Source organism: Equus przewalskii, chromosome 2 (genome assembly GCF_037783145.1).
Source record: "Equus przewalskii isolate Varuska chromosome 2, EquPr2, whole genome shotgun sequence".
NCBI lineage: Eukaryota > Metazoa > Chordata > Mammalia > Perissodactyla > Equidae > Equus > Equus przewalskii.
Window position 1 is genome coordinate 107,110,499 of NC_091832.1, and position 27,625 is coordinate 107,138,123.

Sequence of the window (27,625 nt, forward strand, 5' to 3'; positions counted from 1 at the left end):
AAAGTGTTTAGCATAGCATTTGACACCAAATAAATATTTAATGAATGTTACCTAGTGTTAGTTATAATATGAGTAAATGTTCTTTAATTTAGGGGAAAAGCACCTAGGACTGAAAATTATTTGAAGTTACTCAGTGAAGTTGTGGGAAAACGTGGAAAGAGTCTCCCTCTTACCAGTGTCCTTTGTCTGTGTTGAAAATGTTCTCCCAGCCTAGTGAAAGACTGACCAGTGAGAAAGGAGCTTGTCTTTAGAGAAATTACACATCATTTTACTCTGCAGAGTTGAGCCTGAGAAATCTCAGTGTGTATTCACATTAGCATTGTGAGATTATAGGAACAATTTCCTTTTCTGTTTATCATATTTATAATTACTGTGAGAATATAAAAGTACAGTTGTTTTTCTCCTGTGAACAGAGCATATTTGTGTTTATGATTTTATGGTGAAAGAATGTCACTGGAGGAAACAAGATATTGTCTACCTTCCCTTCTTTCATCTGACGTCATGAGTCCAAGCTCCAGTTATGGTAATGGCTAGTTGCTTCTAGATCCTCCTGACACCCAGTTCCTTTCCTCTGCAGACCCACTCTGAAGAGAGACCATTCCAGTGTGAGGAGTGTAAGGCTCTGTTCCGGACCCCGTTTTCTCTGCAGAGACACCTGCTCATACATAACAGTAAGTCACAGGACAGGGAGTCGAGAATAAGAGGAATATGCGCTTTGAGAGTGTAGCGTCACAGAAGCAGACCTAGTAGTTGTGTATTCTGCTTTCACACGTGAAGAGGACTGATAATTCTGCCCTTCATCTCTTCTTCCTTTATCCTTGCTTTATTTTCCCACAGTAAGATTAATTTTTTTATGAGACATTTCATTTTATATCATTTCTTCCCGTTATTTAAAGTTTGTATACAAAATTATTTTATGTTTAGTAAGTTATCTTTGAAATTTGTTCTGAAACAAACATTTTTGTTCCCCTTTAAATGTAATGATTAAGGAAACATGCCTGACTCTCTGAAACATGCAGATATCTGGCATGACTTTATTAGCTCACAGACTTTTAAAGTTGGAAAGGATCAGACATCTAATTTCACCTCTTAATTTGAAAGGAACTGAGACAGTGGATAAACTGTCTCAGATCAAATAGGATAAACTGTGTCAGATAAACAGTGACATCCTCCAGGTTCTACTGCGCTGAGGGTTAGCTGCCAGGTCTCGGAGAGTAAGGGGCTTCACCTGCCTGCTTACCACTGCCTCTGATTCTTACTTCTTCTGGCAGGGGCATTTTTTTCCTTTTGGATTAAGTTATACACACGCACACCATGAATGTCTGTCGATCAGTTACACTTAGAGCTATTTGTAGAATACCATAGAATTTATTGCCGTATCACCAAAGGACCCCACTTTATTGAAGAGAAGACAATGTTACTGCTAAGCGAAGTTTTAAAGTGGGTTCTCTGTTCAGGTGTTGAAGTAGCCAGAGACGGACTATACCGCTGTATCTAAATTAAAGAACAAATGGTATGACACAGATCAGACCTATGTCATATTTATGTTTCTTGATTTTCATTGGAGTCGTTTAATCATAGAAGATCCTCCACACACTAAGTTCCTACTGCTGATTACATTTTTAATATTTCTGTGGAAAGCAAAACAATCAATCAAACTTGACAAGTGATTGTACAGATAAGATAGTATCTTGGAAGAAATTTTCTCTGGTCAAGTAGAAGTATCTAAAATTCAAACTAATAAAGATATTAAAGTTTTTATAAATACTGAGTGGTAGTGACTATGATGAAATGCTTCTCCTGCTGTGGAAAAGACAGTGATAATGATCTCATGGCTTTCTCCACCCACCTGACGGCTCTGAGGAGTTGGTTAGCACCACTTTCCATTTTCCTTATATGGAGCAGCTATGTATTTAAGAAGTGAAATTTGTCATGTGGCAGCAGGGATTTCCATCCCATTTCACTACCATTCGATTAAGAAAAATAACTGTTATGAGATGAGCACGTTTTAGAATAGAGATTTAGACAAGTGAAGCTCATTCATACTTTCAAGACTTAGATGGATAAACTTGGTCGGATGCTCTGGAAATTCTTCTCTGGAAAGATGAAATTTTATTTGTAGTAACAGCAAGAAACTTTTAATAGAAAGAATCTAATACTTTTGATGTCAGCTTGTTGGTTCTCATCAACTTGAGACATAAGCTTGAAGTGACTGAGTGTAGGCTGTGCTTGTACCTTCTGTATTTACTATAATGTTGATGAGCACATTAATCAGAGGCTTTATGAAGCTGCATCAAGATGTTTGGCTGGGAAAGTCAACTTTGTCATTGAGTGAGTTATTCAAGGTAAAGGTAAACATCAGTTAAGGCTAGTGAGCTAAAAGGATGGGGAAATTAGAAATGGCTGAAAGAGAGAGGACAAAATTCCAGATCTTGTCTTACACAATAGGAAAGTTAAAACCTGTTTAACTTCAAAACATGAAGGCTGTTTCAGAATCTTACATTAGCACTCTGGCTCAAAATATGAAGAATAACTTGGCATAATTACTTTGGAAATTATTGCTATTTCCTAATACACTCAAAACTAAAAGGCAGGTTGCTGGCTAGCTTCTTGGTTTTAAGAAAGGGGAAAATCCTGATAAATTTAAGGCAAAGAAATCAGATAAAATCTCACATCAGATATCAAAAATTCTGATAAACTTGAAGCAAAGAAATCTGAAATTAAAATATGAAAGAAGAAAGGTAAGGCCTCCCTTGCTATAGCTGGGTGAAGTGTTTGCACAGGAACCAGTGTTTTGATTCATTTGATAGTTTAATGGAAATGCTTCGATAGGAGCAAGCTTGGAGGATTGTTTTTTGTTTTAATTTCTTTCAGTGCCTTGGTAGATTTGGTATTATTAACATTTACAACCTTGTGTCAGTTGATAGTTCCTTTTACTCTCACTGGTTATACATTTCCTACAAATAAAATGTTTAAATAAATCTAAAAATATATATAAAGACAGACTAGATGACAGCAATAACACCCTGCAACAAAAATGCACAAAGGCAACATACAGACAAAGTGTGCGTGTTAAGAAGAGCTACAAAGATAGCATTGTATGCAAGTTTAACAAGTGCCATAAGCTCCCTGAGCATCATTCCTAGAGTTGCCTTCCCTGCAGGCCTAGGCGATATCGAGAAGAAAAGAAGGCGAAGACCTTTGCAGGTACCCAGGAGCTCCAGGGTAGAAAGGGTAGCTGCCCTCAGGGCCGCCCGCCCCAATCCAACTGCCTCTCTGAGAGGCAGCCGCCGTACTGCCTGAGAGCCTGGGAGGTGTTTCAGAGCAGACCAGGGTCTGCATTAGGGAGCCTCCAGTCCAAGGTCCTGAGCTGGTGCTGAGGAAGGAAGCGGGGGGGGGGGGGGGGGGGGGGGGGGGGGTGTCTTACCTCTCCCTGCTCCCGGGATGGGAGGGCCATCTCGCACCCATTCTGTCTGCCCCCTGGGGCTTCCTCCCCATCTTGCTGCCTGTCATCCAGTTCTGCCTCTGCCCTGTCCACCGAAGGCAGGGGGGCTAGTGGTGGTATTGAGGGGGTTCAGGAGGGGTCCCAAAGGCAACTCACTCTGCTTGACAGAGGCTCTGTCACTACAAGAGTGCACTTAGCTCAAACTCCAGCCACTGCCGTAGAAACACATACTGCGAAAGTTCACAGGACCTTTAGAAGATCTAGCTAATTCAATCCCCACATTTTCTAGTTAAAGAGACTGAGAATGTAAGGTTAAAGGACTTCCTCCTGGTCACACAGTGAGTTAGCAAATATGAAGATGAAATTTCTTGGGAAAAATTACCTTTTTTGGTTATGATAAATTGCCTGAGTTATAAAACTAACTTTTTGGAGAAAACAATGCTAAATCTGGCGTACATGAGGGAGTTAAGAGGACCCTGCTAGTGCAACTTACGTTTCTCTTATTTGACTTTTTCATCTCTAAGGTGAGAGAACTTTCAAGTGTCATCACTGTGATGCTACCTTTAAAAGGAAGGATACATTGAATGTTCATGTCCAGGTGGTCCATGAAAGACACAAGAAATACAGATGTGAGCTATGCAATAAGGCGTTTGTTACACCTTCCGTGCTTAGAAGTCATAAGAAAGTAAGTGGAACCCTCCCGCGAGTTTGAATAGATTCCATATGCAGTGTGGGCATATATGTTGATTATCATGTGATAATCAACTTTACGTTAAATTATTTACATTTATTTACTCAAGGTGACAAATAAGGAATGCATGATTTATATCAGCTCTTCAGAGAATGTCTGTTTTCTTCATTTTTTCAGAAGAAACATATTTTTCATATGAAAGGGAACCTGGAGTTAGACATGGACTCTGCACAGCCCTCGCTAAGCTGATAGGTGGGCCATACAGTGTACTTGAGGAGTGGGAGCTTATCAATTTTTATGCATTTTTGGATTAACATAGGTTTTCTTTTTAAAACACATATGAATACGCCTTAATAATTTTATTTCTCAAAGCTCATTCAGGTGTTTATTGACAAGGTCTTAGACTGCGCTCTTGCAGGATTGGAGTGGTCCGTCTTCATCCTGCCTCTCCAGGGCCGGGGACGTTCCTGTGCGGATCAGGGGCTTCATAAGTGTTCGCTCAACTCAAATGATATATTCTTACTGAGGGTGATTTGCAGGTTATCTTTTTTGTGTTATGCTAATGACCTCAAACAAATCAACAGGTTATTTTATTTGTTGAGTAAATCCATTTTAAGTATATTTTTAAATAGCAAAACTCATATGGTAAGAAACGGAGGTCAAGGTTTTAAGGTTGACATTAGAAATGACTGTGCAGTGTGGTCATTTTCTGCTACTTAGTGTGCGCTGCTCAGTGAATGCGGGGAAGTGACTCCTGCTTCACTGTGACTTTTATTTTGCTACCTATCCTTATTTAGCTGTTTTAAAACTGAATTTTGAATGACATTTTTGCATGTATTTAATAAATATTTGTTGTGTTTTAGTCAATGAGGGAAAAGTATAGTGAGTTTTCAAGTCAAGAACAGATTGTCACAGAGTATATTTTGCCGTGCGTTGTTTTCGTCTCTTATATTTATCCAATATTGTTCTTACAGTGGTGTTTCCATGCTTTGTTATCCATATTTAAGACATTTTAGTATTATACCTTCAATATCTTTTAAAGCCAGCTAACCAAATTCTGTACCTAATAATAAGATATGTTCTTGAATTAAGCCAAGGGAATTTTTAAATTCTTTTCAGTTCATATAGCCTTAATGTCCTTTAGTTTGAAACTTGTACCACTGACAAGTAACTTAGGTCATGTCAGTAAGTAGTGAAATGCTTATGTAGCAGCAAAAGAAATCCTGTGGATTTTATAAAGATATTACAAATAAATGGGTAGTTGCCTGTTTGGAGTAATCCAGTGTTGTAATAATGGATATACAATTTCTAAACAACCTTACATGAATCGAGAAAGAATTGCCATATTTTGCCCCTTCTGTCAGGGAATGAGAAGAATATAGGTCTGTTATATGTTAAAATGTTATGCCATTTCCTTTAAATTGTGCTATAATGTGGACCACGGGAGTAACGGCTCTTACTGAGGTGTAAAGAATGTGGAACTGTTTTGTATAAGAACTTGCAGTGAAAATGGAAAGTTAAGTGGCTGCCAAATGTGGAATCAAGGAGATGTCTGTTATAGGGAGGGTCACTGGGTAGAGTGGCAATTGATTAGGCTATATTTCTCAAACTTGGGTATAATATAAATCCTTTCCAAGGGGAAAAAATCTAACTGTGTTGACTAAGATATTTAGTTTCTAGCTCTTTTAAAAATTACAAATACAGTAGTAATATCCAAATACAGATTGTAATTCAAATATGAACATTTACAAATTCAATCCCAATAAGGCTGTGACACCAATTATATTCACGTTAACAATTTAATCTGGGTGAGGAGAACGTTTGCTGAGTTGGTGGTTCTTTCAGGTTGTCAGGTGAGAAAGTAATTGCCCTACCCTTTTTTTCTTTATTCCAGTCAGTGTGTCTTTCCCTTCTAGGAATGCATAATTTTTAAAAAACCTTTCCTATTTTTTTTCCATTAGCCCATGACAATTCAAATAATAATACTTGCCAGTAATTTACATAAAAACAAAGGCAAACACAGGCCCTTGGAGCTCTGTTTTGTGATGGTAACCCAGATGACATACTGTATGCTTTTATCAATTTTTAGATTATCATTGAAATAAAAAAAATTCTAAAAGCAGTTTCATAGAGAATGTGCAGATACCTGAAGTAATTGCCTGCTTCTCCCTTCTTTTTCCCTTATCGTAAGTTTGAAAAACAAAGGAGCTTGAAAGGTGACTCTGACCCTCATTGATTGGAGTGACCTCTTTCGATGTTGATGCAATAACTGGTCTCCTGATGAGATTATGAGACAGGTTTTTAAAACACTCCAGCTGTGTCCTCTTTTTGGAGATCACTGTTTTCTTTAACATTTTGTCAAAACTCGCTTTTGATGATACTCATTCACCCTTCCTTATGTGGCAGTTTTATGCCCAGATTAAAGGTATGTTGAGGGCAGGAATGCCCTTTCAAATGGAGGCCTCAATTAACACCTGCTGATTTTAAAGGTCAAATCAAATATATTTCCTTTTGCTTTGCAGCAAAATCAGTCCAATCAGACAAGGATAATGCAAGTAACAGATCACCTTATTTAGCCTAATTCTGTCCTCAAGAGTTAAGTACACGCAAAGAATGTGAAAAATGCTTCTAAGGAAATATTTCTTGGCAGCAGTAAAGGGCAGTTGTAGCCTCATTTTGATTATGTGGTTTTGCTAGCATATGCTGGTTTTGGATAACTTAATCATTTTTACATGGGGGCTCCATAAAGGCTTAAAAAGTAAACCATACAATTATTTTCAAATTAACACTAATGCATGATTTTAAGGTTTTTTTGAACCAGTGGGAATACCCATGATAAATGGTTTAAGATCTCGTTGTGATATTAAATCATTTTAATGAAACATAATCCTGGAAAAAAAGGATTTACCATGGTCAGAGGCACTTAATCATTTTCACCTAATTCTTTATATTTATCCTGAACCCGTTTTATTCCATTCCATTTAGACACATACAGGAGAAAAGGAGAAAATCTGCCCATATTGTGGCCAGAAATTTGCCAGCAGTGGGACCCTGAGAGTTCATATCCGTAGCCACACAGGTATGTAGATTGTAATTGGGGATATAAATGACCTAGAGAAATCAAGTTCTTCCAAGACCGAGAATATCGTAATGTTACAAAATATCTCCCAGGTTAGGAATTAATCTTGACTGTTTTCTCTCAAAGTTTTATAACATCCAATTCCTTACTCCAGAAAAATTTTGAATAAGTATACTTTCCAAAACTAGATTAAATTTGTAAAGTGGAAATAATTTGATTAATGTTTAGTTGTGCTATAACTGTGGTTTACTCTGTACATGATTCTAATGGAGGCAATAGGGAATAGCAGTTTCACTTTTTATAAAAGGCTAAGGGCCTCCTCTTAAAAATCCCACCTGTGACTCACATCAAATGTGGCCTTTTAAAATTTAGAATGTCTTTGGAATGTTGCTTGAACACTATAGGATTTTATTGGATGCAAGAGTGATATGCCCATAATATGTGTTACACTGTGGACTGCTTCCTACAGGGTTCCCTCCATTTCCTATGACTTCCTGTGTCATTTCTCCCATGAAAGAGGGCTGTGCCCTTGTGGAGAGTGAACGAACAGCTAAATATTCTTGAAAGAACCTTGCCTAGATTTTATCTATCACGTAGAGAAGCACTTGAAAAGACTTGAAAGAATACTCCTAATTTTCATAGCCGGCTGATTTTACATGAATCTTAAATGGTTTTCGGTAGCTGGCCTGTGTATGGTCAACTGTGTAACTCGATTATATTGCTGAAGCTTCCTATTCAAGACCCAAAGTATTTGAGTCTTTACCGTTGTATCCCCAGCACCTAGGGCAGTGTCTAGCACACTAACTGTTTTGTGGATGAAGAATCTTTAGTTTAAGCAGACTGAAGAATCAATACCATGGTTATTATAAGTAGAGGGAAGGACAGCAGTGGAGCATACTTTCTTATATTAGAAAATTTCTGGCTAAAGTTAAAAGGCATAGTGCTAACAGTATTTGTTATCTTAGAATAGCCTCTTAAATACTTCTAAATGGAACATATAGCAAAGAACAGATCAACCGTTGTACATGATGGCTCTGGAATAATGAGTGCCCTGAAGAAAGAGAGGAGATCTTCTTGCTTAGAAGTATCTAGAGAGAGTGAGGTTGTCAGGATAAAGTCCAATATGTGTGAGAGAAGCAGAGAACAACAAAAAGGAAAGTAGAGAGAAGCAAACGGAAAAGGGCAGCAGAGAGCCAGGTTGAGGGCAGGTGGACTTCAAATAGTGCCAGACGCTGTGAGCACCATGTCCTGACGGCACAGAGAAGCAGGTCAGTGATGAAGGGGGAGGAGAGAGTTCTGAAGTCTGGGCCAGCCCTGCGACCTAACAGCATGGGCTTTGACTTCACTGGGCACCACGCTTCTCTGTGGGGTTGTGGTGGCGCAGGGTGAGGACAAGGGTGAAGTCAGCCTTCCGGTCTGGATCGTAATTCTTGGGAAATGTCTTTGTGCCACCCTGGAAACAGAACTTAGAATTTGCAGAACAGATTTCCTGTCTGTATGTATGTGCATAGAATTTGTGTATGGAAAGAGGGCAGGTAGGAAATGTCAAAAGAGTATTATTTCTGCATATCATGGTAATAAGTTTATAGTGGTGCCCTAGACATCATGATGTAATTGAATTATGCTCGGTATAGTGTGTTTTTAAAAGACAAGGATTATATTGTTCAGAATGCATTAAAATGTATTCCAGCACAGAAAAGATGAATTCAATCAAGTGGAACACTTGATTATTCAAAACAATTCCATCCTTGAGAATCCTGTGTGTGCTGCCTACATTTTATTTTACTTGAAGGAAGGATGGGCAGTGGAGGAGAATAAAGTACTTAAACTAGTAATTGCCCCTAAAATTTAATTGTTATTCTCTACAAAGTTGTAATGATAAGATTATTTTTTTGAGTTCCAAGAAGTCTCTATGATAAAAATATTAAATACGTGTAGTGGTTTTCTGTTGTTGTCATGTATTATGTTCTGTATTATATATCACGTAAAAAATATTCTAAACTTCTAGTCATTTTGTGTATGATTTGGTTATTTATCGTATGCATGAATCTGTGCCAAATGTTGTACAGATTCTAGCCCTTTGAATGTGGTTTCTGATCAAGAGAACTGGCCATCTAAATTCAGACAACAATGCCGAGGTACAGTCAGCCAACACATACATTTAAATAAATAAAATAAAAATATAAAGGTGGTATATGTGTTTGCATATGTCCATACAAATAATTGTATAATTGTTTCTTTATGGTTGTTATTTACTTATAACTAAATTTCTTTGTTTAAATTCAGACTTATTTCATTTTCACATTTCGCAGTTCTTCTTTGGGTTATTTTGATGTCAAGCCTATGTCCTTGGTGACACTGCCTGGCAGCATGGCTGGGGTTGTATTTGAACTGGTAGGTGCCAAGCAGTGGTGGTGACTACAGAGACCTGGCTGGTTGCTGCTCTCTGGGCTTCCCCATGGTCCTAGCATGGGTTTCTTTTCCCACAGGGTCAAATGATGCTTTGCTTCTCTTTTATCTGCTTTGTCCTGTCCCAGAAATCATATATATCCGTTTGCCCTCCCAAGCTAGAGCCTGGCTCAGTGATGAGATGGGTTATGTAGTTATTTTGCTACTTTGACATTAGAACTGTCATTATTTTTGAGTTCTATAAATTCGTTTTTTTCTCGCTCTTTATCATTTTTCCTTCTTAAATTGTGTGATTTTATTCGGCCCTTTCTCACATTAGATTTAGCAGTTTTTGTTGGTGCTATCGCATGACATAGGTAAGGGGTTGAGACCTATTCTGCAGAACTGTTAGAGCGTGCACAGTGAAGTGGGAAGACTGTGAGTGAAGATGGAGTGGGGACGGTCAGGACAGACAGCTGATGTAGATTCTGGAACAGGGCCCTCTGGATTATTGTGCTCACGTTTTGGCCTCAACACTCCATATCATCTTAAAAATAATTGAGGACCCTGGGAAGCTTTTTTTAATATGTGTTATATCTGTAGCTGTTTACTATATTAAAAAGTAAAGCTGAGAACATTAAAAAATATTTGTTAAAAAATAATAAGCCCATTACATATTAACATAAACAACTTATTTTTACATACAATAACTACGTTTCCTGAATAGAAATAATTTAGTGAGAAGGGAGACTTTGTTTCACATTTCTGAAAATCCCTTTTTAAGCTCTGGTTCAAGAGGAAACAGCTGGATTCTCCTATCTGTTTCCTCATTCATCCTCCTTCAGTATGTTCTTTTGGTTTCAGAATTTGAAGAAAACCTGGCCTCATGCAGATAGATATATAGTTAGAAGAAGAGAGTTTCTTAATAGCTTTTGTCAAACAATTCTGGATATTATGTGTTACTATACTGAAACTCACAAAGTGGTAGTCTTTTTTTAAAGCACTGTCATGGGGAACCTAAAATCATCTCAATGAACTTTTTCTATTTTGTCATGTTAAAATCCACTGGTATGTCCTGAACTTTGAGAGTGGTCTTGTACCCATGCACGATTCTGCACCACGATGCACAGATCTTTTGGGCAGTGTTGGCTCCCTGAGTGACCACAGGTCTTCCTCCTCTGTTGATGTCATCACTGATCTTATCAGGCAAGTCTAAGTATTTGGAAACCTTCAAGCACGTGGTAGCAGATAGAAGTTTTTCAAAATTCTAAATTTGGTAAGAAATACTATCATTTCTTTATTTCTTCTTTTTTTTTTTTGTTTGGAAATGACACACTCACTTCTATTTTCAAAAAACAAATGTTCACAAAATACCCAAGTCTAAATGACCATAATTTGTCACTTATTTTGTTTCAAGTAGAAATGGTATTCCATGAAAAAAGCTGCCAGTTTAGCTTGCAACTCAGTCACACAAGTGCTTCTCACTGAGACAACTCTCATACATCAGAATGCATTACAAGTACTTACTTCCCATTTTATCACAAAGGTGATTAAAAAGATGGCACTCAAGAGTGAGAATTTAATAAAATTAATAATTTTTACTTCATCAAAGACTTTTAGGTGAACCTGGCATATATTTCTGCTGTGAGTGTGTGCCTGGGAAGAATACAGTGACTGCTGGTACAATCTAATGCCACTGTCTTGATCTATAGCGAGGCCCAGCAGTTTTACTCACCATTCCTTTTGTACCAGTAGGGCAAAATCAACATGGTGAAAAAGGTCAGTAGCCTGACAGTATTATTCTGAAAGTAGTTTTGACCTTGCAGACCTTATGACAGAGTCTTGGGGATCCCGAGGAGTGCACACATCATATTTTGGGAAATAATGCTGTAAGTGGACCCCCTAGCCAATGATGAGTGTCTAGGAAAATAGAAGTGTGTATGTGTGTGTGTGCGTGTGCACACACATGTGCATATGTGTGTTTTGGAGCCAGGTGAGGTAGAAGGGGCAGAGAAGAATGTCCCATGTGAATAAGGACCCAGCTGATAGAGGCCGCCCTGTTTAACTGGGACCATCGCTCTCCTGATTGCTCAGACCACTGTTGCTTCCAGCTGTTACTCTGACTTCTCGATAGTAAATTCTCTAGCTTCCGCTGCTGCTGCTGCTGCTGCTGCTACTGAGACATGTTCATGTCTATCTTCATTGCCTTTGCTGGACTCTGGATTTTAAAAAGGCACTTGATGCGTAGGATGTTTGCCAGTGCTGTGCTTTCATGGGTCCGTTCGTTGTCGGGCTGATAGTGTTATGTTTATGATTGTAAATAGAAAAACATTTAAGGTTTTCCAAATTTAGGCATATTTGTGGGTATACTGCAGGACTTATCTCTAAAATTTGCCTGCAGATACCAAAAGATGGAACCTTGCTGAAAGGTTATCCTGTCAGTAAGATCTTTACTGATCTTTGAAATCATGTAGTTGAAGTTTAGAGAAGTCTGAGTTATAATGAATTAAATAACTTTTCCCACGTAGAGAGTTGCTCTGCATAGTAGAAGCTTGTGTCAGTGTGTTTCCTACTCCAGCTTCCTCTGCCGGGGGACTCAGCCTTACATAATGGAAAGGAGAGGGGCCTTGGAGACAACTGACTCGAGTTCAGATTCTGGCCCCACCACTTACTCGCTGTGCACTTTTGAGAAAATTGCTTAACTTCACTCAGCCCCATTTTACTTCATAGGCCCTTTGTGAAGAATAAATTCATGTCTGTAAAATACTTAGTCCTGGGTCATAGTAGATGGTCAGTTAATAGTCAGAAGTATAATCTCTGAAATTCTTCTCTAATATTGCCACTTAAGACTACATTTCCAAAGTTAAATGAACTGTACTCATTAACTTTGGGTGTCAAGGCTTTATTGAATGATATAATTTCTTATATTATCATTTTCTCCTTAGGTTTTCTTTCTTACAGGATACCATTTTTAGAATTTTATGTTCAATATCTTTTCTTTTTCTTTCTTCCAACTTTATCAAGATCCTAAAATGTTGACTATGCTGAAAGTTTGATAACTTAGTTTATAAACACAGTCTCGATGGACTATTGATGAGGAGCTATTTTAATACCCTGGTGTCCGGCATAATGATAATCATGGGTTTTCTTAATGTAAACCTTTGGAAAATGCATTTTAGATGGCTATGTTCCTGATTAAGCTTTACTTTCTAATAAATGTTTAAAGGAGAACTCAGTTGGAAAAATCATTTTTGGTAGTATTTTAAATTCTGAACTATGTATTTCTCACTAATTTCTTCTTGAAATTAAATTGCAATGACCTCCAAATAACCTTTCACAAATTTAGTTTGCCTTGTCACATCAAAATTTGTCCTTGACTTTTTAAGTTATTACTACCTTCTTTATTAGGCATAAACTGAAAGTATGCTTGATTTCTAAGTCCAAAAAGAGATTATAGGCAATAAAATTTATTAAAAAGAAATATTGTCCTGTTCCTTGAAAAACTGTTTATAATATCAATAAATTGGAAATAGAGCCTGCATATCCAACATTGGGGATGTTGCTTAAATTGTGGTATATCTATGAGTTGGAATATTATGTAGACCATAAAAACAACATTGAAATTTATATTAATTAACATGGAAAGAAATCAGAAAGATAAGTTACAAAAACAAAGCGGTATATTTTTGTAGGGATAAAACATTTATATATTAAGATCTTAATGGTTAAATATTAAATTATTAACTATGTTTATTTCTTTGTATTGTAACTATGGATAGTTTTAATTTTCTTCATGATTTTCTATGTTTTCTAATTTTTCTATAATAACTTGCTTGTATAATAAAATATTTAAAGCGTATTAACCTCATATTGTGACTATGCAGGTAAATGTTATTATTAGAAGATTCATGCTAAATTATTTAGGGGTGACATGTCTCTGCATCTTATTTTCATAGAGCCTAGAAGAAGAAGTGCAGATAAAAATATGTGTTGGGAAAGAGAGAAAAGAGAATGAGAAAGCAAATATGGTAACATTAAACTCAAGTTAGGGTATATAATTTCATTGTAATATTTTTCCAGTTTTTCTTCATGTTTGAAAATTTTCGTGTTAAAAGTGGGAGTGTTTTCTTCCACTGAGAACAACTGACTGGACACAGATGCCCCCTAAGTGCGGCTGGGAACTGTTTCCTGAACGTCCAGCGTCGTAGCTGCGTCTCGTGCATGTGCCCCTCAGAGCCTAGTTCTTCAACAGAAAGACTTACATTCTTTAAATCTATACAGACTTTTCATTCTTGTTTTATTTTCTTACAGTTATACTGCTCAGAGAAAATGCAGATTCTTCTGAAGAAGCTGAGTGTCATTGCTTTATGCTTAGTCTTCTTGAAAAAGGAATTCCATGAAATTTGCTATTCTCCTGGATTTTTCAGTAGTTTTCTTTGACATATGTTGGAAAGTATATGTATTCTTTATAAAAGAAGGTGTAAAGAATTGAGGAGGATCACCCAGTCGTGTTATTATCCTCCTTACAAACCTTTCAGTGTTTTCCCCTCCCCTTGTGCAGAATGCCTGGCCCTTGCCTGTCTCAGGAGACTCATCAACTGCCAGCCCCAGGCTGGTTTACTGGGCTTCTTTCACTTTCCTCTGGCCGCCAGTTAAATTGATTTTCTCCATGCTTGTTACCTGACTGTGCCCTACCCCGACCACGGGAGGCCACCATGCTCTGCCTTGTTCTTCTCTCAACACAGCACCCGGCCGAGCGCTTGCACTTCTTCAGTGGTTTGTAGGTTCTCTTTCCTTAGAGCTGTGCCATATCTGATAGCTTACTTGTTTTCTATTCAGATCACTGCCGGGCATAGAGAAAAAACCCAGCAAATGCTTCTTGAATGAATAAAAGAACCTACAAATACTTTGCAGTAGCTGTGGGATTATAAAAAGTATGCTGGCTTCATAGTGAGAAGTCCTGGATTGGAATCCAAATTGCATTGACAATAAAATCACTTTTTCATATAACACCTACAAAAAAAATCTGTGGAATTCACTTTGAGAAATGCTAGCATCAAAGAATCAAATTTCTGAAGTCCACAATTTATCAGCTGGGCCCATCCACAATGTAAAGTTAGACCTTTTGCTTTGCTTTCCTTCCTTCACCTCCTTGCTCATCACACAATTGGTGGCATAGCAGACTGCATAGCCAAACATAGGTAACAGCATGTTTCAAGATCTAGCTTACCAATGCCTATAAAATTATACTGCTCAAATGAAGGAATAAAGATCAATATTTGGCCACCAGCACTCAGATTGACTAGGATTGCTTTTCGCTTGGAGTTGCCTAGTTGTTAAAATCCTCATTAGAAAAAAGGTAGAGGAAACAGTTTCAACAAATGCCACATCCATTTTGTTTGACGCGGTCGAGTCTATAGGAACTGAAATAATTACAAACCGTTATGTCGTACATTATGGTCTCTTGCCCTCTGTAGCCTCTCATCTAGTGGAGGTTGGGGGCCTGCCGTTGTTTATTATATATAACTATTTCTTCTCAGTTATGACGCTATATTTACTTTGTTTATGTGTTCCACAACTAGACTTCAAGCTGGCAGGTAGGGCAAATCAGGCTCAGGTTTTTAGTCAAGTTTATTGAAGGAGGGACGCTCTCTCAGATACTAAGTTAACCCTTTTGCAGCCAGTGTGATAGCTTTCCAAGACCATTCTCATTTTCTATATGAGGAAGCTGAGATTCAGAGAAGGAAATGACCTATCCAGTCAAGGTAGTGAGACCCAAAACTTTTGACTTCACATTCTTTTTTATTATTGTCTTATCTCTTCTTTTTTGGTACACAGCTACACAGCTATTATAACTACTACAAGAATTGCAAAAATTCTGTAAGTTACCCAGGATAAAAGATGAGCAATAGAATTTTAAAAGGCTTGTATTATTTCAGTAGTATGAAAGTTTTATGCTTTAGAGCCAAATGAAAGGTCCTTTGTTTTTGTTTTATTTTGTTTTATTTTATTTGGTTTTTAGCATTTACTGGTTCTTTTACTCCTGAGTCGTCTTTATAGTGGGCAATAGCATACAGAGAAAATGATGATTAAATTTAGTTTCATCCGATTCTGTTTTTCTTAAATTGACTTTATTTTTAGATTCACAGAAAAATTGAGGGGAGGGTACAGAGATTTCCTCAAATACCCCTCCCCTCACTCATGCATAGCCTCCCCCATTATCAATGTCTTCGTCCAGAGTGGTATGTTTGTTACAGTTGGTGAACCCACATTAGCACATTATAATCACCCAAACTCCACTGTTTCATTGCAGTTCACTCTTGATGTTGTACATTCTCTGAGTCTGAACAAATGCGTAATGACATATATCCATCATTATGGTATCATACAAAGTATTTTCACTGCTCTCAAATTCCTTTGTGCTCTGCCTGTTCATACCCCACCCCTCAACCCCTCACAATCACTGATCTGTTTCCTATCTCCATAAATTTTTGTTTTCCAGAACATCATAGTTGGAGAGATTACTTTTCTTATTTATAGGAAATGGTAATTAGTTGATGGTTGGGCCTTTTAGTGAGGTGCATGTACGTTAGAGTGCAATGTGATGAGATTTTTATGGGGTTAATAGTCTCTTCATTGTTTTCCCATTATGTTGAAAGAGTCAATTTCATTTGGCTCTTATGGTATTCAAACTGTCCATCAATACTTTGGGAAGTCAGTTCTCTTTTTTATAACATCAGATGACACTAAGTTTTATGAAGAGGAAATATAACTCCAGTTTATGTTTCTTCCTTCCAGTATGCCAATTGGTGTCTTTGATCATTTCCTATCTAGTATAGTGACAGTATTGTTTGTGTAGCATTAAAGCCAGTTTCCTTCATATTACTTTTCTCAGAACAGGTCTTATTTTATTGGCTCATGACTAATGGTCATTTTATAAGACAGTGATAACTTAGCTATTGGATTACTACCTGTATCTTATTTCGCGGAGAAATCTTAGTATTTATGTCTCTGTTGTAACTTTTTTTTAACAGTGTTTAAAAAATTCTTTTTTGAATCTCTCCAGTTCCTTCACATTTTGATTGATTTTATCCTTTGCTACCTTAAATAACCAGCTGGTTGTGTTTTTGCTCACCATCTTTCTCCTCTGTCTACTCCTCTCCCTTCTCTACTCCCGTTACCACCATCTGTACTGCTGGGGAGAAGTTTGACAAAACTTCATTTTTTCCATGAACTTTGAAAATGTTAGGTTTCATAACCCTCGTATCCACCTTCTCAAGTCCACTTATTCTTCATAATTAGATGATTAGGTGAAGGGCATGCAGGGCAAGTATGCAGAAGACAGCTGCTTTTAAAGATTGTTAAAAAGTAATATTCTTGACTTTTAGAAAGGAATTTTAGAAATTATCTAGTTCAAGCCTCTTAGTTAAACTAATGCCCAGTAAAATAGAGTGATTTGCCAAGGTACACAACTCCTATGTGGTTCATCTAGAACTAAACTAAGCTTAAACTTTTTCCAGTATATCATGTTGCTGGTATTTTTGCTTCTTATTCTTTAACATCCCTCCTAACACTTACTGTTACTCTTGAACTCACCATAGAATCCCATACATTCCTTCCGTAATGTTGGATGATGTTGCCATGTTGATACATCAACCAGTTGAGGACAATAATCTCGACTTGGAAGCTTGAGAGTCTGTAGTTTGTTACTTATGGTCTAACTGAGAACTGAACTCCAGATATGGAGAAACTTCCCACCACAAAATCGCCTATCTATAATATCTTATTATTTAATACCTGGTTCATATCCAGAGTATGGATCCTAGCGTTGGATTTCAGGCTTTCAGACTCCATTTTATTTATTTCCTCCCTGCATGAGCTTTAGTAAGTTGCTTAACTTCTTCAAAGCTTGGTTTCCTCACCTGCAAAACAGGCTATGTGATAATAGTCCCAACTTCTCGTGTTGTTTCGAGGAAGAAACGAAGGTGTGTGTACAGTACTTTGCATGGTGTTAGCACAGGGTAAGCGTGCGATCACGTGAGCCTTGCTGCCGATGTTGCCGTGTGTTTTGTTTTTCTTATTGCAGTCGGTATTTAATCACAGGTATTCATACTGCCTTGATATACAGCTTGACCCTCCATTCCCAGTGTCATCATTATCATCTTTTTATAACCTTTAGCAGCAGAGTATAGATCATCTATGGAACATAGATGAGGGTTTGCAGTCAAACAGGGCTGGTTTGGGGTGAGTGAGGGTGCATGTACTGTGTGTTGCTGTCAGCATCAATGAAGGTGAATGCTTAGGTCTGTGCCTGGCAGGCAGCTCTGTAATTTATCATCCATTTCCTAGGCTAGCATGACAGAGATGGCACTCTGTGGGTCAGCTGAAATGGTAGAGCACATTCTCCAGTTGGTTTATGGCTTGTTAGGGTCAGTGAGAGCTGGGGTTAATTCCGCAAGAGAATCCACGGACTGTGACATGAATTCCATCAGTTGTTCATAAATTATGAAGGAAATTCTAGGAACTGCTTTTGGGGTTTTAAAGCTCTGGGCCAGAAGGTTAATTACTTGCCTACAGTTCCAACCAACTTTCTGTGTTAATAGATACCGGCTGTGTTGGCCCTTCTGTTCTAGGCTTGCTTGCACACTGTTACTTGAATGTAGTAATAAATCACTGTCTTAGGAAATATTTAATTTTTTTGTAAATACCTGTGATCAGCTTAGAAATAAACGGTTGGTATATTATAACTTGATTATACTCAGATCTATCCACTGTTTTTCTTCCTTCTCCAGTACTTTTTCTAAATGAATTTATTCATTGTTTTTAGAATATTTGTTCAAAGTTATAAAAATAGTAGCTATAAATAATTAGAAATAGCTGTATGACGATAATGACATTATTAATAAAAATAGACAGTTAGCAAAGTAATTATAAACAAGTGAAAATTTAAAGCAGTTTTTCACATTTTTTTAAGAATTTGATAACCTTTATATGTTGAGACGGAATTTATTTTGCCATATTTATTTGCTAAGTAGTTAATTACTAATTGGGTCAAATCAAATGGTCTTTTGCCTACAGATAATGTAAGAGTTAGCAGAGTAGGTGAGTGCAGAATCTGCATAGAAATAAGTGATTTCCTGAGCACCACACTGAAGAGCTTTAGGTTTTCCCTAAGAAGTCTTATTCGTAGGTAAAGTCTTGAACTGCATAATTCTTGTTTGCTAAGTGTTATTTTGACAATTCAAATGATTTCTGATCACCAGCCACATTGGTGGAACGTACTATTTCGTCCTCTTTTATTTATTTATTTTTTTTGCTGTAGTCAGCTCCTCCCTGTTGATTTTGGGGTAGTGATGAGCATATATAGCAACTTAAGAGAGAGAAACATTCATTTTGATTTTCATTGGTAGTATAATTATCTACTTTTTTCTTTTTTCAAAAATATCAAGGGCCCTAGTTTTCAATGCAGAAATTACAGTTCTTACATTAAGGTTAGTCATAGGCTGGGATATGAGGCACAGAGGGTAAGAGTGAGGGAGTAACATTTGTTTTGGAATATAGTGTTATGAATAATCACCAAATGAATTAATAATATAATCACAGAGACACTAATAAATGGGTCGTTTAAAATTTACTGTCATTTAGGTAAATTTCTTTTCATCATTTCTTTGTTTCTTTCTTTTTTTTGCTGAGGAAGATTTGCCCTGCACTGGCATTTGTTGCCAATCTTCCTCTTTTTTTTTGCTTGAGGAAGAGTAGCCCTGAGCTAACATCTGTGCCAATCTTCCTCTATTTTGTTTGTGGGGTGCCACCACAGCATGGCTGGTGAGTGATGTAGGTCCACGCCCGGTATCTGAACCTGTGATTTTGGGCCACTGAAGCAGAGCACATGGAACTTTAACCACTCAGCCACAGGGCCAGTGCCTTGTTTTTCCAGTTTTTTTGGTATACTGCAATCCTCAAAAATGGAAGTGGCCTAGGCAACAGTTTTCATCAAGTGTATTTCGACAGCTTTATCTATTGGTGAATTATTGGATAATATTATTAATAGCTGCCTCTGTTAACCTTGGAACACCAACATTTTCCTTTTGTTTGGGAAAGCTAAAGGAGATCTGATTTCTCTGATGTGTGCTTTCTTCTACCCTTGCTCTCATTTCCCTCCAAGAACAACTTCTGTGTTTTTCTGCAGCTCTGGATTGTGCTCCAGGCCTGGTGAAGATTTTCTAGCTACTCTAGTTTTGGGGTAAAGAGAATTATTTTCTAGGTTTCTTGCTGATCAAAGGTATATACGCTTGATTCTTCCTTGCTGGCACTATTTACAGGAAAACCCCTCTGTGTTCAGGCACCTGAGGTGTAGCTGCTTCCTCACTCCACCACCACTGTTCACGAACAATACTCGTAAATGCTGGGTTAAATAAAACTCCAGGTAGGAATTCCTGAAACCAGGAAACTGCTGGGGGAAAAGAGTAATGATTTTCCCACCAAAGTCTGACTCCCTAACAACAACACACAGTCAGCATGTAATTACTTTACCTTACTTAGCTTACCCATCTCACTTTAGGGTGTCCTTTAACATAGCAGTGCAGAAAACTCACGTAGGAGGTTTTCTTTCTTGCTCAGAACCATTAAACTTTGCCAGTGTCTGGATTGTTCAGATGTTTCTCCATTTGTGACACAATCCCCTTTGCTTCTGTCAGCACTCACATCAAGGACCTCTCGTAGGTGCCTTGCTCCCTTGAGACAAGTCACATATAATGGCGGCATTTATACACCTGGTTGGCCGAAGCAAGGGCATCCTGAGTAGAGAATATTTTATGTTCTCTTCCTAGCTCGTTATTTTAAAATTATTCTTTAACTCTTGTCCTTTTTTATTCTGTATCTCATATTCTGTTTTGTTTGCCTCAGTAAAATTCACTGTTTGTTTTGCCCTCAATCCATAAATAGGTCTGGATCTTTATTATTTCAGACTAGAAAGTTAGTGAGCACATGGCTTCCCCGTTTTTCTGCATCCCAGTGAACCTCACCACATTTTATTTGGCATCTCCTCAGAAATGAGGGAGGGATACTGTAACTGAGATTTTTAAGGAAAAGGATACATCTTTTACTTTTTTTGTATCTCCATAGAACCTTGCTTAAAAAAAAAGACTGAATTTGTTTTGATTCAAAAAGTATTTTGAGAAGGACCTCTCCTTGAGTCACCCTTTGATTTTTACATTTTATTGCCCACTTCCTTAGAATAGTAAACTTTTTCAACTTTTAAAAGAGAGAGTATCTCTGAAATATTCAAGGAGTAAATGTCAAGTTCAGATTTTTGCTGTCTGTCTTTCAGAGGTACTGTCCTCGTGTTTAACTTGTTTAGATCAAGTAAGATTTCACAGGATTTGATTAATAAGAGCTCTCCAAGAGTAACACTGTGGGCTTCAGTGAGATCAGTGGGGTTTCAGGGCTCTTTTTGCTGCAGGAAAAAAAAAATACCTATTTCAATTCACAGAAAAGTGCCAGGAATGAACTTGAGCTGCTCCCATTTGTCGGTGTAGCGTTTCACTTCTCTCTGCGGTATACTTCTAATTTATTAGATGCTCCATAAGCTGAGGGGATTGGTATGGTGAAACTGGAAAAGTGATTGGGTGGTGCTTGCACAATTATATCTTTTGGTTTAATTTGCACTTAGAATGAGTCACTTCGATGTTTTGTAATAATTTCCTTAGTCACAAAAGCAAAATAAGCTAGTCTCATAATATTTGTGGAAAACAAATATAAAGTTCTTCTAAACAATTCCCATATAACACATGTATTTTAAAGCTCAATCGTGGAACCATCTTAACTTTTCATGAAACATGCCCTTTTGAGGTTTGCTTTTTCATTTGAAAGTTGGTACCTCCAAAACTGATTTTTGTTAGAAAACTTAAAGGAAAAAGTAAAACTATGGCTCCAAAATCTTTAAACATTAATTAATTTAATTATTTAGACATTGCTTAGTTTGGATTCATTGAAAATAAAAGTTTGACTTTATTCCATCTTAAATTACATTTTCTATGTGCATACATCTTCTCATTTTTTCAGAGAATTATGAGAATTCTGTGAAATCTACATAGGTTTTGAAAATATATGGACAAAATAAAAGGGAAAATTATTAAAATAGTTTCTGATAATAGGCTATTTTCATTTTAATCAAAATCTCTTAAAACATATATATTATAAAACTTTCCTGCTTGTTTAAAAATATTTCAAAGCATAGGGCTCATTGGCTGTACACTTTTTTAAAAAAATTGTGGTAAAATATAAGATAAAATTTATATTACTTGTGCTAAAATATAACATACAATCTGTTAGCCGTTTTGTTTAGCCAATAGTGGTCATTATTATTAAGTCTTTTGCATTCGATGTGTTTAGTAGCATGAAATAAAATTTGATCACTGAGCCCTCTGATAGACTGGTCAAGTGCTTTTTTTCAGTTAAATCCGTGGTCTAATTTAAGAATATCAAAGTTGGCAAGGTTTTTCTTTATTAGTTTCATGTTGTGTAAACATAGATCTTTAGAAAGCATTTGTGTCAGGATGTTGGACATTGAGGTGGTTATGTAGCAATAGATGGATATTAGCAGCTTTAGGATCCTTTTATCATGAAGATGCATGCTAACCTGAAAGGTCACAAATTTTAAGATGCTGTTTTAATATTAGTCTTTTAATCCTTTGGTGAGGGTTAGAGTTCTTCTGATGTCTTTAAAATTATATTGCATAAAATAATGATAATGCCAATAAATTATAATCCTAGTGGCATATATTAAACTAGAATCTGATTTTTTCCTATTGTTTTTAGCCATACTTGCCAGTGCATAGTTGTAGTCATAATGTATTTTCTTTGTCAAAACCTCAGGGTAACTTGTTGGGGGACCAGGCTAGACTCTGTTAAGTTCTTTCAGGTGGCATCCGACGTCCCCTTTCATTACCATGAGCTGACTTTGGAAAGCCATCTCCAGTTCTCTGGTGCTCTTTTCTGAATATTTCCCTGCCCTACAGATTTCAAATACTTTTAACCTGTTTCCATCTCAGGTGTGCCAGCAGTGAAATAAGCAGGCTTCTTTCAAGCCCAGTGAGCTAAAATGCTTTTAATTCAAAGCTGAAGCGCTACAGAAAAGTGTGCTTGAATGATGCTAGATTGACAGTCAGGGATGGTGTTCATTCAGTTTTTGCCTTTCCTGATGACCTTAGTGAAGTCCTTCTCCTGCCCACTCCCACGGAGGTCTTTCTGAAACCTATCTCCTTGCTTTATTTTCTTCGTATAATTTATCAGTATCTGAAATTATCTTGTGTCTTTTCTTTAATGTTTTCTTGTCTTTCTCATTACACTAGTAACATTGAAGAGACAGTGATTTTGTGAATCTATTGGCAACTGCATTCCTAAAGCCTAGGACAGTCACTAAAAGATGGTGTGTGCTCAGAAAAAAATCTGTTTAATGAATGAACTCACTTCATGGAATATCCACTTTGTGGCACCTTTTAAAGTCAACTTGAAGTCAACCTTTTACAGTTGCCATTACATTTGTTTTTTCCTTGATGTGTTTGAAGAAAACACGAGTGGATTTTAATGTTCATCAGTGTCAGAATATGATTCAAAGAAAGAAGCAGATGCAAAGAACTCATCTATTTTCCTTAGTTCAGTGAAAAGTATTTCACTGTTATGGCCACTTCAATATTATTTATGCTACTACGCTCAGTAAATCTGACTATTGGTAGCTAACTCTCAGAGTGCAGTATGTGACACTTGTCGATACTGTGTTCCCCTCTAAATACTGAAGGTGGTTACCTATATGTAGTTCTCAAGGTACTGTTTAATATTATGTCAGTGTTTGCGTTCACTTGGGATCTGCTTTGAGACACAACACATGCCTAACCTGCCTCCTACCTTTTCCTGATGAGCTTTGATAACTAAAAGAATGCCTGAATCTGCCAGCCAGAAAGATCTGGTTAATGTTAACTGTTATTGCAAGCAGCAGAGTTTTTGTCAATAACTTTAGAAAGTCTAACCTAATTTACACAAAATACTAGTCATATTATTAATTTATGTGACAGCGTGAGTTACGGGTTAAAATTCTGATTCCACCATTTAATAGCTGTGTCATGTTAAGCAAATTGCTTTTATTTTCTGTGCCTTATTTTCCCCATTTGTAAGTTAGGGAAATGAATGCCTAGATCAGATGTTGCTGCAAGAATTAAAATTGCTGATGTGCATTAAGCATTGTGAACAGTAGAGCAGAGCCTAATAGTGGTAGGCTTTATGTGTTTCAGCCTTTGTTATTATTATTTTCATTTAGATTTGTTTTTAGCTCCATTTTTTTAGCTAACTTTCAGATTAGCTAGTTTTCAGATTAGCTGATTTTTATGTGTCAGAATTTGAACACTGTGATTAGCGTAAGCAAAATGAAAACAGCGCCTACATCTACCAGCAAAGTTAAAAAATAGTAGCTATTTGGATTTGCATCATGTTGTACATCAGAACCAATGCACTGGCAGCGTTCAAGTAAGAAGGAAAGATCTGTGTTCTGAGAGTTAACTCAAGTTGAAAGTTCCTGTTCATACTAGGATAATTTTCTATATGGACAGAAGTATTTCCTGGAAACATACTCATCACAATAACTTGAAATAAGGAAAGTATCCTATGCATAATGAGAAAAAAACCCTAAGAATAACAGCTTGCTTAAATGTGCGAATGGGGCACGTGACTTTAATAGTTACTAACATATTAACCTGCACAGGTAAACTTCAGCTTCACGTTGTGTGGGACAGCAGATGGCTTTGTCCACAGAGTCTAGGAAAGGCAGCATTGCCCTAAATGGGCTCCAGCCAAAGGAGTAGACAGAATAGCAGATAAATGTAGAGTCTAAGCTGATTTGCAAACCACACACTGTAGTTTTCAGATACGTTCTGTTTATCAAAGCATTTACCCAGTGACATCCTTTAAAACTGGAGTTATATTCTGGATGGTAGAATAAATGAGTGGAGCTGAACTTAGCCAACTTTTCTAAATGTATCAGTTCAGTATCCTGGATCTCAGGGTTGTCTTGGGGATGGGGGAGAAATACTGACCCTCTAGAGGCCCAGTGTCTATTCTGAGCAGTCTACACAATCCTCAAGGGAAGCAGATAGATAGTCATCAGCGAGAACAATAATTGCCAGCTATTAGGAATTGGGTGGATGTATTAGTTTGCTAGGGCTCCCCCAGCTAAGTCCCAGAAACTGAGGAACTTAAACAATAAAAAATTGCTGTCCAACAGTTCTGGAGGCTAGAAGTCCAAGATCAAGGTGTCAAGAGGGAAACACTCCTTCTGAAGGAGCTAGGGAAGGAGCTGTTCCAGGCCTCTCTTCTGGCTTCTGGTAGTTCCTTGCCTTGCGGCAGGATAATTCCACACCTCACATGGCATTTTCCCTGTGTGTCTGTCTTCGCATGGCCACCTTCTTATAAGAGCACCGGTCACATTGGGTGAGGGGCCCACACTATTCCATAACATTTTCAATGACCCTGTTTTCAAGTAAGGTCACATTCTGAGGTGCTGTGGGTTAGGACTTCAGCATATGAATTGGGTGGACCGGAGCGGGGCGCGCATTGCTGCGGTTGCTCCCACATTGTGTTACTGCTGAAAGCACAAAGTTCTTAGCCCAGAGCAAGGCCCCCTGTGCCACAGGGGCTCCAAACCAGGAACGAAGCTGTCCATTTCATGAAGCAGTGTCAGGGACTGGGGAGGGGGCAGGGAAGGCCGTGATGAAAAGTCACCTTTGGTTTGAGCGCCAAGGACTCATTGTTGACCTGAGAAGGGAGGTCACTGGACTAATGCAAGTGGTACCTGACTGAATGAGAGTGAGAATCAGGACAAGAGAGGAGAGGACGAGCACACACTACTCGTCCAAAGGCCCGTCTCTGAGGGGAAGGAAGGATGGAGAGGAGGTTTACATTTGCTGAAGGCAAATATTTTATTGAATTGATCTTTGATTGCACTTAGGGTTTAGCATCCTGCTATGTAAATGCATTGTTAAATGAAAGAATAAATAAATTAGTCATTTTGAGTTACTGTCCATTCTATAATTAAGCTTTGACCAGACGGCAGCTTCACATTCCTCCTGGAGAGTGAGTTTTGTCACATTTTTGTCATTTCACAGTAGAAATTCTTTTAAATGTGAAGTATATATGTATGCTTGCTTGTTTTAAAAAAATTGTTTGGCTGTTTTCTAAATAATAACCTCTAGATGACAGGTACTCTGTTATATCAGAAAGTATGGATCAATTATTATTTAGCTTAACTACAGATGGTTCTGTTTAACATACACCAACTTTATGAAATTCTTTTGAAACTCATCACCCTGAGAAAGAATATGAAATCTTTTTTCTTTTTTTCCTGAGGCAGATTCGCCCTGAGCTAACATGTGTGCCAATCTTCCTCTGTTTTGTATATGAGTCACCCCTATAGCATGGCTGACAAGTGGTATAGGTCTGCAACTGGGATCTGAACCCACAAACCCGAGCTGCCAAAGCAGAGCACGCCAGACTTAACCATTGTGTCACCCCGAAATCTTTTTTTAGAACAAGGAATCAGTAAGCCAATTAAATAAAGACCTCCATAATGAGCAGTACAGTGACAGAGCAAATTGATTAATATAAAATCCTTTCAACAAATTCTTAAAATTAGGAGATGTAATTTGGATTGAGGTATTAAAAGGAAAATGCAGCAAGCCGGCCGCTGGCGAATGTTGTTTGTGTCCGCTACCAGAAGTGCTCCAGGCCCAGGCCCTCCCCACAAGAGGGCGCATGGGTCCACTGCCCTGGACTGCCCCTGGGGTGGTGGCCCGGCTGTGCCCGGAGCCTGTACTTGGTGTTCGTGGAGCGTGCGTGGTGACAGATGGGAGGAGTGGTGGCACACTGCCTGCTTTACTGCTTTCTGTTTCTGATTTGGTGGCTTCCTTTATTTGTAGGTGAGCGTCCCTATCAATGTCCTTACTGTGAAAAAGGATTCAGTAAAAATGACGGACTGAAGATGCACATTCGTACTCACACCAGGGTAAGATGATATTCTGTCTCATTAACACCGATTATGAAAACCATACTTATTTTTTTAAAAAGACATTTAACTTTACATGAGAAAATAAAGGTGATGTATCGGAAATTTTGTTTATATTTATGATAGACATTTGGGGATAAAATTTTTTTTAAAGACAAAACAATGAAAGAAACAAAAATCCAAACCAAAAAAGGGTCCCCATCCTCTGAATTGTGAGTCAGTTTTTAGGTGTTATAAGTGACATAATAGGTGTTATAAAATACAAACTGTCAAATAAATAGGTTGTAACGTTTGAATTCTAAAAAATGTCAAGATGCTGTCTTGCAGAGTATTGTCTAGTAATAGGAACATTCTTGAACAGAGGCAAGTCCGTCAGCATGTGACCATTAATTAATACATATGAGTAGGTATATTTGCAAGAAAGACATTGAAAATAGTGTAAATTATTGGGAGCGATGGAAAACAAGTAGGACAGCTCATTGCTTTACAGGGTGTGCCTGGTGCTGGTTTCATTCTTTTGCCGAGGGAGCCCCTTGTTCCTCTGCTGTCAACACCTCTCACTGGACTATTGTCATTCTGGGATAAGAGACTTTTCCAGACTCAAGCATCTGCCAGAAAATGTGAGCAGCTCACACTCCATCCAGATACATTTCTAGTTTACGGCACAATTAGACACTTTATATGAACTTTCCATTTGGAAATATGTTGTTTTAAATAGCTCCTTGATTTTGTTCTCTTCATCTTTTCACTGCATTATCTTTCACACGGTTCCTTTTCAGTTGGCATTTAAAAGTGCTTATGGTCTGTATATAAAGGATGTATTTTTTCAAATTTTAAGAGACATGCCTAATCTCCTTAAGAGCAATTCTCATTTCAGTCTCTCCTGGATTTCTCTTTTTACCTTAGCTATAAAATAAAGACATTAGAGACAGCATGTAATACTCATATCCTTTCCAGCATAATAGTGTTCTA

At 37.6% G+C, this 27,625-nt stretch overlaps 1 protein-coding gene across 7 annotated transcripts in view; it reads left to right on the forward strand.

The window, feature by feature from the left end:
• The window catches only part of PRDM5 (PR/SET domain 5), a 186,687-nt gene that overhangs the window by 109,569 nt on the left and 49,493 nt on the right, over window positions 1–27,625 (forward strand). For 6 of the 7 annotated variants that reach the window (XR_011537227.1, XM_070609212.1, XM_070609210.1 and 3 more), the window contains 4 exons: window positions 578–671; window positions 3,970–4,130; window positions 7,122–7,215; window positions 26,568–26,653. Coding sequence is in view for 6 of the 7 variants with exons in the window: in XM_070609212.1 (XP_070465313.1) it covers window positions 578–671; window positions 3,970–4,130; window positions 7,122–7,215; window positions 26,568–26,653 (435 nt within the window). In the remaining variant the exon portion in view is untranslated. The remainder of the gene's footprint in view (window positions 1–577; window positions 672–3,969; window positions 4,131–7,121; window positions 7,216–26,567; window positions 26,654–27,625) is intronic. The other variant, XM_070609215.1, reaches the window with a different exon arrangement.